The following is an 11,711-nucleotide window of genomic DNA, read 5'->3' on the forward strand; positions in this document are numbered from 1 at the left end:
TACGTTTCCAATGAAACAAAACAAAAATATCGAGGGCATAAATGGAACATAAAAAGAATGTTACTGAAACCAATTTTTTGAAACGTTTCATTGGAAACGTATTTTGGGGAGGACATCTTGGGCTTCTAGAACGTTACCAGAACGTTGCATGGATTTTTTATGAAACGTTTCAAGAAAAATGGAAACGTTTCTGAAACATGTCAGTAACTGAAAAATGTTTAGTGGGAAGTGTTATTTATATTTAAAATTTGGTAGGTAATTTTTTATAATTATTTAATTTATGTTGTTTTTCTGTGTGTCTAACATACGTACCCAATTAAATTAAAAAAAACTACTTAAGAATATCACAAGTACATAATAACAGACTATTAAGCTGTATTTTTCGATTTATGATTAAAATGCTAATTTGAAGTAAATTGTTGCTTTTACGTAAGTAATGTCAAATTTATTTTTAGTTTTTATAACGTACTTCATAGAATTAGTACAGTTATTATTATATTAGATAGAAATAATAAGACATTTCATTTTAAAAATGTTTACCAGTACTAAACAGATCTATTGATTAAAAATATAATTTAGAATTCCTACTTTCCTGTATTTCCGAATGAAGAATGTAAAAAACTACTGGGTATTCCATTTTTCTATATTTTTTGACACACATGAAAGGCGCTACGACTTTATTTTTTTTTTGTTATAAAAATGTCATCGTTAAGATCGATTTTTTTTTAATATTCCAACAATATTTAAATAACCTTCAATGAAATAAGAATTGTTTGTCAGTCAATCTAAGGCCCGCACAGGTTCCTGTAACACGTATTTTAAAATTACTTGTTCTAGAATAGACCTTTTTAGTAGTGACGTCACATACGCCAAATAATAGGCAATCCCATAGTGAACATTGTCATCGACTTTCGACCTTATGTACATACTTTAGACACAAATGCCAAAAAAATGGCTTGTTTGTCTTGACCTTACAACAAAACAAAAGAAAATACGCTAAAGATGACACCGATACACGATCACACCTGCGTATGAGGCTATTCTTTCCGAGCATGCGCATTAGAAATAACACGGCTAATGTTAAATGTTTACTTTATTTAATGTTAGGAATATTCTTCTATATCGTTTTTTGTCAGATTTAAGTACATTAGTGTACCTATTCTACAAAACACGTGTTGGTTGTTAAATCCTTGTAAAAAATAAATTAATTTGAAATTGTTCATTTTTATAGTATCTATGTAAATAGTACACAAGGGTCAGATTCGATCTGTACAATTTCAACTATGACAATTTGTTGCGGGTTGCCTGAATATCTGACGTCACACTAAAAAAGAGTCTATTGGGCCAAAATACCATAGCCTAAAATTGCATCATTTGCAAGAGTGTTTAAATTTTTGAAACACGTCGCAAATACGCAAATAGGAAGGATACTTCACATTTAAAAAAAATATTGGCATAGAAATACTCGCCAATGAATTTTACGAACTTACTGATTACATTCTATTTAAGACTGTATTTGCAATAAAAAACTTGAATATATATATATATGGCTCAATTATCATATTTTGTGCTCCTTATAAATATACCCTCTATAACTGTAACGCTCTGTACTGACCCTATAATTTAAAATCTTAATCAAAAATATCCAATTAACAGAGAAAACAAACCTTTAAACAATTAGACAATTTCAGATAATTTTTTAGTGGTTGTTTTTTTCAAGAATCAAGCAAGCTTTCATTCTATGACTACTTTGTTTCATCAAACCCACTTACGAATGTAATTTATCAATAAAAAGAATGCAAACGAAATTATAGTAATTACCGTGTAGGGTCCATAGGAATAACACCCGCTGACGACTCTGAGACAACCTTAACATTAAAATTGTTGGACCTCATCCCCCCTCAGCACCGTGTAGTAAATAGGCGCGCTTTATATAAGAGGAAAAACTGTCTCGGTGTTAGACTACACCACTACAGATTGTTCAAAATCGTAGAAAATGCTTGTAGCGTTGTTTTACTTTTGTCCCTATTTTGCCGACTGTGAAAAATATTAGAAAGTAAATTGCGCCAAAAGCATCAGCCAACTTTTATCTCACACAAAAATACCTTGGTGAAATTCAAATCAACTTTTTAATATATATTTTAAGGGGCTATAACTGCGTTTAACAATTTCAGAAGATATGTTACAGATTTTTTTTATTTTGATTATTATTAGAGTTTTTTTACGTGTCGTCACGAATCCCTTTTACTACAAGAAATTAATTATATATGACCCTAATAGTATAAATGAATTAAAAAGTGCGACAAGTAATCAATAAGCTTTTACAGTGAAATTAAAAAACATTAATTACCATGGTTAGCATCATTAACCTTTAAATTTTGTCTTTGTAAACAACACAATAGAAATAAATCACGTGTCACTTCAAAAAATTTCTCGAGGCAAAATTTACTACCGCACTGCGAGTATCAAATATTTATAATTTTTTAATTTTTTTAAATTGTCGTGTGTCCTATTTTTTTGTTCATCAAATTCAATAAAAAAAAATTATTAGTTCGTTGATATTTATTTTTAGAGGTCGCTCGAAAACAGGTAGGTACACTACTTTGAAAGTTAAAATAATTAGTGACCTTTAGAAATTAAAAACGAATATTTTTTTTTTCGTTTCTCTTGTGAAAATATGTTAGTTTTAAGAGCCCCCTAAAAAAATCAGCTCAAAAAAATATTTTTAGAGGTCGCTCAAGATTTTTAAAAATTTCCAAAATCGTCAAAATTTATTAATTTTTTTATTTTTTCTCGTTATTGTATCAATTTCTAGGTTGAAAAAAATCTCGATTCTGAAAATTTCAAATCAATATTTTATCTATGTATTAGGGTGGCCCAAAAAAAAAACGAATATTTTTTTTCGTGTCTTGTGAAAATATGTTAGTTTATCATGTTTTAGGAGCCCCCTCAAAAAATCAGCTCAAAAAAAATTTTTTCAGATGTCGCTCAAGATTTTAAAAAATTTCCAAAATCGTCGAAAAAAATATCGATTCTGAAACTTACAAATCGATATTTTAATTTCTAAAGGTCACTGATAATTNTTTTTTCTCGTTATTTTCTCATTTTGTGCGTTGAAAAAAATCTCGATTCTGAATATTTCAAATCGATATTTTAATTTCTAAAGGTCACTGATAATTATTTTAACTTTAAAAGTAGTGTACCTAAAATGTTTTCGAGCGACCTCTAAAAATATATATCAACGAACTAATAATTTTTTTATTGAATTTGATGAACAAAAGAATATAATAAATCACGAGACACTTAAAAAATTTCTCGAGGCAAAATTTCCTACCGCACTGTTGAGTATCAAAAATTTATAATTTTTTAATTTTTTTAAATTTAAGTGTCAAATTTTTTTCGTGATTTTTTTCTATTCTTTTGTTAATCAAATTCAATAAAAAAAATTATTAGTTCGTTGATATTTATTTTCAGAGGTCGCTCGAAAACTGAAAGTTAAAATAATTATGACTGACCTTTAGAAATTAAAATATCGATTTGAAATTTTCAGAATCGAGATTTTTTTCCAACTTAGAAAATGATAAAATCAAGAAAAAAATTTTAAAAAAATTCAATTTTTGACGATTTTGGAAATTTTTTAAAATCTTGAGCGACCTCTAAAAATTTTTTTTGAGCCGATTTTTTGAGGCGGCTCTTAAAACATGATAAACTAACATATTCTCACAAGAGACACGAAAAATAATATTCGTTTTTTTGGGCCATCCTAATACATAGTCAAAAAAAATTTTTTTAGAGGTCGCTCAAGATTTTTAAAAATTTCCAAAATCGTCAAAAATTGAATTTATTTAAAAAAAAATTTTTCTCGTTATTTTATCATTTTCTAGATTGAAAAAATCTCGATTCTGAAAATTTCAAATCGATATTTTAATTTCTAAAGGTCACTCATAATTATTTTAATCGATTCGAAATTTTCAGAATCGAGACTTTTTTTCAACCTAGAAAATGATAAAATAACGAGAAAAAAAAAGTAAATAAAAAATATTCAATTTTTGACGATTTTGGAAATCTAAAAATCTTTAGCGACCTTAAAAAAATTTCATTTGAGCTAATTTTTTGAGAGGGCTCTTAAAACATGATAAACTAACATATATTCACAAGAGACACGAAAAAAAAAATTCGTTTTTTTTGGGCCACTCAAACATAGGCATTGTCGAAACCAAGAGAGTTGTACGAACAATATTTGGATAAGAGAGATAATACAATCCGAAACATCGCCTTAATGTTAAAAATGCTGTCACCGCCGTTCTTGGTGGTGAAAGTTCAAAATATTTGAAATTATTCTATTTCCGTGGCTGAAAACATACATAGTAGGGTAGAAATTAAAATATCGATTTGAAATTTTCAGAATCGAGATTTTTTTCAACTTAGAAAATGATAAAATGCTCAAGATTTTTAAACATTTTCAAAATTTGTTCAACCTTTGTAGTCTCACTTAAAGTTTATCTTTTTATGTATTTGGGTTTAAAATTACTATAAAAAAAATTTGCAGTACTTGTCTAACTGAAGTTAGATTAAAAAAAACGAATTTAAAGATCTAATAGCGGATAAAAGTGAGCTATTTTAGACAAATTCAAAGTAGATAAGTAATAAGTAAGATCATCTTTATGCTAAATGCTTTTTGACGAACTCCCATCCAAATGATATTGCTAGAATTATATTTTAATTCCAACAGAAATATTTCGAGATGAAATTGTGCTATATTTTTTAGCAATGGATGCAAGTGGAAGACCTGAAACAGGTTTCATCTACGGTAACAATTTGTGGATTGGTTCCCACTCACAGTGTAGAGACATTTCCAATACCAAGCCGTTAGAAATCAACAATGAAAAAATTGAACATCTTAACACTCCTTACGATTACCCGCCATATTCCATGGGGTTTGCCATGGTACACATTAGGCATAACAGCACATTGCAGCGCCATACTCAGCTACCGCTTGAGGTTGGTATATTTTTTCAATAATAATCATGACATAATTGTTTAAATGGTATCGACAGCTAGACTACCCGATATCTTCTTCAAATGATAAATCTTCCCAACGTACCTACCGATTGTTTACCATAAAGATGATTTTGGGATACGTTCCTAAGTTTATTTGATTATAAAACTGTTGCTGAAATGTTGAGTTGTTCACATGTACATTTCCATTTGTCTAGTTGCCAATATAAAAAATATAAAAGCAAAACAAATTGAATAATGTTTTTAGCTTCCCTTGACATCTCATTTACATTTCTCTCGAACAGATTTCTTCCATTGGTAAAAGGAAATAAATAATTAATGAAATACACCCAATGGAAATTTTATTAAATAAGGAAAACAATTTGTAAATGGGTACGATTATTTTATTTACAAAAACAAATCAAATATAACTATAATCCAAATCCGCAGTTTTCTTTAAGACATCCTGTACTAGAAATATAGTCGTACATTAATTTTTTTCATATGAAATACTGTTTCTCTTACAGTGGACTATTCAATTGGGCCTTTGTGTTCCACACTCGTGCACTGACAATGATATATTAGCTTTAGCTGAGAAATATTTTAACGGCGACTATTTTGAAGAAAAATATATTTATAACATAAGTATGCAAGTTGTAGAAGTAAAGAAATTGATTGATAATAACTTATGGTTACTTGAATTACCGAAAACTATTGCTTTCAGGTGAGCAACATTAATATTATAATTGATAATGCAGTTCTACGTCTGTAAAAATCGTATTTTTCTGTAGTTCTTGTTGAAAAATTAAGAATTCTAGTCAGAGTGAAGCATAGACATTGTTTTTAAATATCTCGAGTTTTAGCTGAATAACAATAACCACGATAATTGTCCAGAAGTGAAATTTAATAAAAAGAACTTATTTTGTTTTAGCGTGATATTAGCCACAATATTTTTTCTCGCAATTGGAGGTACGATATACGACGTTAAACGATATAATTTAAATAAACGTATTCTAACTGGCTACAATGTAGCCTGTAATGGAAAATCTACAAGTCGTAAGTTCTATTTTTTTAAATTAAATATATGTACTTACACTAATGATTCATATGAATTCTACCACTTTCTAAAACAAGAATAATAATAGTATAAGAAGTAGTTTAGAAATAATTAAAGATCCATAGTAATAGTTTAAATTTTAAATGAATTATTTTACTATTTTACAAAACAAAAAAAACAAATAAAATTAATATTTATCCATTTGAAAACTTTTGGTTCTATCTGAAGAACTTCTATAAGATTGTAACAAAAATAAACTAACAAATGTCATGGGTATATTGAATTTAACAAAATAGTGGGGATAAGGCATTCAAATTATTTTTATTCAACTCCAACGAAGTATTTTAGAAAAAATACTCATTATTTGTGACTTTTGTACCCTTGAGGTTTGTTGTTTCAATTTTGATACGTTAATTCTTTATAGCTTTGACTATTCCAGTTACAACAGTTGAACTAGTTCCAAAGAGCTCAATGGACGAACTACCTCGGCAGAGTAGCCTCGGCGAAATATTGCAATGCTTTTCAATTTACTCCAATATAAAGAACCTGGTGAAGACCAAATTATCAACCGATACTGTGGGGTGTATTCATGGTCTCAGGTTCCTGAGCATGCTCTGGGTTGTAGCAGTGCATTCTCTATTTTACCAAGCTGACTATATAAAAAATGTACCCTTTGTTTATCGTTTATCGGAGGACTTTATGGCTCAGATTTTGAGCAATTCCAGTTACTGCGTTGATTCCTACTTGTTTTTGAGGTAAGAACGTTAATTTTTCATATAGGTAGGTGTGTTAAACTCTAGAAGCCATGCAAGGTAAATGTTAGATTACCGAATGGAAGAGAAATCGGAATTGTCGTGGTATTAACAGTAACAAGTAGAAGCAATTTGTAGATTTATTGAATACGGAAATATATGAAACGGGACAGACCATTTCTGCACGCGACTTCAAAAATATATGTGGAACATATCCAAGAACTAGTTTACTGATATTTCAATATTTGTTTTAGTGGATTTTTAGTTGCCTACTTGTATTTCAAATCAAAGAATCCTTACGAACAGCCTAATAAACCAATAAGTTATTTAGTGAAAATCAGGGAGTATATCATGATGTGGATCAATAGATATTGTAGGTAAGAGTTTATATGGGAGATCTTAATAATACTGTGAAGGCTTCACCGTCAGTATTGTTGTTGTAAGTATCTACCCTTTTTACTCTTTTAGATTGACCCCACCATACATGATGATTCTGATATTTACAAACATAGTGTATACATTTTATCGGGAAACTTCTTCATTGACGTCTTCAGAGAGAGCGGACATCGCGTGTGATAAGTACTGGTGGAGGAATCTGTTGTACATCAACAATCTCTATCCAAGAAAAGAGATGTGCATGAGTTGGTCTTGGTATCTGTCCCTAGACACACAATTGTTTACAGTCACGACGCTCCTATTAATTCTGTCTACAGTGTAAGTAAAACCATATATGAAGTGATAGACATAACAGAGTATAAAGAATCTAATTTCTTGCCTAGGGTTTTTAAGTTATCTGCAGCTGCTGTAGTATCCCTTATACTAACTACCATAATAGCAACAGCGTGGAAATGCTACTCAATTGGGTACATTCCAACGTAAGTGTCCTCTCAAATGTTAAGAACAGTTAAATAAGTTTTGCTTTTTATTTTTTTAGAATGGATGAACAGCTAGTCCAGATGGATGCCATATATGATCTCCCTTGGAACAGGATGGGGCCATATTTAATTGGTGTCGTAACAGCGTACATCCTAAAAGTGAAGTTGGACAATAAACTGACTTTAACAAAGGTAAGATGGTGAAACGTTACAATGAGCTTATGCTGATAATAATAGGTAAATGTTTGAGGAAAAGTTCTGAAATTTCGACAGAATAGTACCATTGCATTGTGAGAAATATCGAGGAACTAATATAAACACACACATATGTGTAAGCGAAAGTGAGAATGAGAATCTGTCGGAGAAAGATCTGAAAAGTAATTACAGTTTATGGTGTAAACAAACGTTTCCCATGAGAAAATTTTTATTTTAAAAATTAGTTTAGTACTGCAAGGGAACAATTAGCTATTCTTTAATTAAAATCATTTATTGCGATTTAATTATTACATTATCAACATTTAACAGCATGCAAAAAAATCTATTTCAAATATGTATAAAATATTTTATCCACAATCACCTTATAATCGGACCTTTATCCACACATATGAACCGTGTAAAGTGATACTTTATCCACTACTGGAATAACTTAAACTTTATTTTCTAGAAAATGCGGATATCTCTGTGGACCATCTTCTCTGCATTAAATATATGGATATTATTCACTTTATATACTCGACAGTTGTCTGTAGAATTTTCAGCAATGTACATGGGAGTATCCAGAACTCTTTGGGGAGTAGGATTGGCCTGGATTCTAATTGCTTGCTGTACTGGAAATGCCAGTAAGTCACTAGTTGTATTAACACAAAAACTAAGCTATGCTCTGTTCCTTAACAGTTTTACCACTGATGCACAAGGAAGAGCTGATTGTTTACACTTCTATCTTCTAAAAAAATATAGTGTTAGTTTTCAACTGTTTTTGCTGTGAATGGAATTGCATCAACCAGACCAATAACAATATTAAAATTTACTCGCTAATCACGATGAACTAAATCCAATTGAATTAATATACCTGTAGGTGCAGGTAAATGGAGCTACTGATTTTTCTTAATCATATCTATTTTAGGAGCTTTGGACAAACTGTTATCGTTCAGAGGATTCATTCCACTGAGCAGGATAACATATTGCGCCTATCTGCTGAATCCTGTTATGGCGAATATGATCTACCAGTCGGCAGAATCTGCATTTGAGGCATCCTTAGCAGAACTAGTACGTACAAGATTTTGTTTAGATACGATTCAATATATCTAATACCAGGGTGTAAGGTACGTCGAAGAGAGTTAAACTTACTCGTTTTTCAGACATTTACGATACTTGGCATCACATTAATCTCTTTCTACGCGGCATTCCTATCTTTTGTCATGCTGGAATCACCATTTATACTTTTAACGAAAATAGTTCTCAGGAAAATGTCAACCAGGAAACCCCAGCCAGAACCAAAACCACAGACAGATGATAATGATAAGGCTATTTAGTTAATTAGTTATTTATTATGCTTGTGTAAATAATTATTTATTGTCTTTTTATGCATAATGTTTTATACCTTTGGGGGCATTTTAGAAATTGATCCTCATGGCTATTATTTAATAAATGTTATACTCTTGAAAATGTAATTGTTTGCCAATTCCTAGTAATATATCTTTGTTTATTATCCTGTATTTATATGGGAGTCGTTGACCAAATGATCCAGTATACAAACCGCTCCTGGTATAGTCTTTGCGACCGAAGAGCTAAGCAGTATGTACCAGGTTGCAGCAACTCGGCATTGAAATATTTGAAAAACTTGTTCCCATATTTATTTACCCATACCCATATGCAGGTTTGGTTGAACTAAACGTGGAGATAGTAGAAATGTACCTATGCGTCCAGTCAAAGAATGAGTGCGCAGATAAACGGCGTACAAACACAGCCGCACTGGGCGACCGGCCATAAATTTCAATTGTTGAAAAATTGTCTAGCAGTGCAGTGCAGTGCATTTTAATGAAATTGGAAATGTTCATTGATATGTCATAACCAAAATTTACCATCAATATAATAAAATTAAAATAATTAACATATGTTGTTGGCCAAATGAACATATAATAGAAATTTTCTACACATTATATACAAATTATTATTACCTGTTACCTTTTAGGGACGCCTATGAAACTCATACATGTTCAACGCACTTCGGAAAAACCATATCTTTGGAATTCATACGACTTACAGAAAGATATTTTCCCTTTCCAATTTTCTCATGAAAAACCTAGAATTATTTGTATTCGATATAGGTGCCTGCATCTATCAATTTCTTCATTTATTTTCAATTATTCAAAAATTTGTACATGGCTCCATCTGTCGTGCTGACTCCCACAAAGAGCGAAACATAATGTTTTAATTGCTAGTGTTGCGAGAAACAACTCCTCCGGAACTGACGAACGATCCTAGCTGTTGCACTAGATGTTGCGAGTTGGTATAATTCATGTCGGTCGGGGGATATAGCGCGCGGAGTAGTTGTTTCTCGCAACACTGGCAATTAAAACATTGCTCAAAAATTTGTTTTGGTGTTAAATTAATGTACGGCCCAGGCGAACATATTTATTTATTATGTGGCATATAATCAGACTAATCTAAATATACATCAATAATATAGTCAACAGTAATACAAATACTTATTGTAAAATTTTCAGTTGTACACGATAACAATATACAGCAGGATCATTATATAAACCTTTATATTCAGGACAAGTAGGTGTGCGATACACAATGAATTCCATTTGTCTCACATATTTATAAAAACAATCAACACGAAACAAGCAATTACGTTTAGTTTTGATATAAAATTCTAATATGAACAACGATATAGTTATAACGGTGAGCAATATAACAATAACGATGCTGCAGGCCGCCGAACAGTCCCACACACTCGACCTCTTGGAGGACAGAAAACTGGATTTTGTGCCGTCATCTCAGTTAACGCTTAAATTATTTCCCTGAGGATGTCACTGCGCCAGGTGACGTAACGTGTGGCAGAGAAAGCGATGAGTAATAAATATATCACCAGGTCGAGGTCAAAACGTTGAAACTGCTCGGGAGCTCCACGACATTTAGGCAAATTTTAATCACAATACTACCTCGTTGTCTACCATATGAAGTTTAATAATAACAAATGTATTGTCCATTATATACTGGCTACAGATATTACAACATCGACATTGTGGATTATCAATTCTTATGACTTGGAACATCGACTGCGGAAGCGATTGGTTCCCGCGAGACCAGCACGCTTACCGACCAGAACCGAGTTCTATGGATTAGTACTAATTTATCTACACAACCACACCAAGTGCTGGTCCCACGGGTAGGCGTGGTAAAATATTCCATACTCAAGAAAAATATTGGTCAAACGTATCGCGAAGCAGCGTCTTTTTCTATACAGGTTCGGAAAGTCCTCATGGTACATCGGCCGTTACGTGAGAGCGATAAAGTAAGTCCTAGAATTGTATAAGTAGTGACATCTATTAAAGAAAAGGCAAACGACGAAATCAAAGATGACCACCGGTCGCTGAATTACAAGTGGAAGTGGATCTTATTTGTGGAAGGGCGAAACGGGCGGTGACTATGAGACGCCTTCATTATAGCCATCCTTCTCTATCGCACGGATTTCTATGACTTACTTTATCGCTCTCACGTAACGACCATGGGGACTTTCCGAACCTGTATATGAATGTTTCTGCTTCTTGGGTTACTTCAAATTGTTACTTGCAGTAAAAACATTTTTCTTGCGTACAGTGAGCTACAATATGTGGTCAGATTGTGTTGAATACGACAGAAGTCTCTCCATGATATGTTTAGATACAAAATTTGAATATACGTTTCTTGATACCACCTCTCACTCAACTAAAGCTAATTTCTGTACATATTTGGTGCAAAATAGTGTGGGCAATACATAGAAGAATCCAAAGATCACTTCGCAAAGTCCTCTGTTGTAAT

At 31.6% G+C, this 11,711-nt stretch overlaps 1 protein-coding gene across 1 annotated transcript; it reads left to right on the plus strand.

Moving 5' to 3' along the window:
* Nucleotides 1–4,835: 4,835 nt before the first annotated feature.
* On the plus strand, nt 4,836–9,321 carry LOC108909345 (nose resistant to fluoxetine protein 6-like). The gene is made up of 11 exons (XM_018713775.2): nt 4,836–5,001; nt 5,526–5,722; nt 5,930–6,054; nt 6,495–6,810; nt 7,062–7,184; nt 7,276–7,521; nt 7,587–7,682; nt 7,742–7,874; nt 8,347–8,521; nt 8,806–8,948; nt 9,041–9,321. The coding sequence occupies exons 1-11, from the start codon at nt 4,933–4,935 to the stop codon at nt 9,212–9,214; spliced, it is 1,797 nt and encodes a 598-aa protein (XP_018569291.2). The 5' UTR covers nt 4,836–4,932; the 3' UTR covers nt 9,215–9,321.
* Nucleotides 9,322–11,711: the final 2,390 nt, after the last annotated feature.

The sequence above is a fragment of the Anoplophora glabripennis genome, unplaced genomic scaffold (assembly GCF_000390285.2).
Source record: "Anoplophora glabripennis isolate ALB-LARVAE unplaced genomic scaffold, Agla_2.0 scaffold1, whole genome shotgun sequence".
Classification (NCBI taxonomy): Eukaryota; Metazoa; Arthropoda; class Insecta; order Coleoptera; family Cerambycidae; genus Anoplophora; species Anoplophora glabripennis.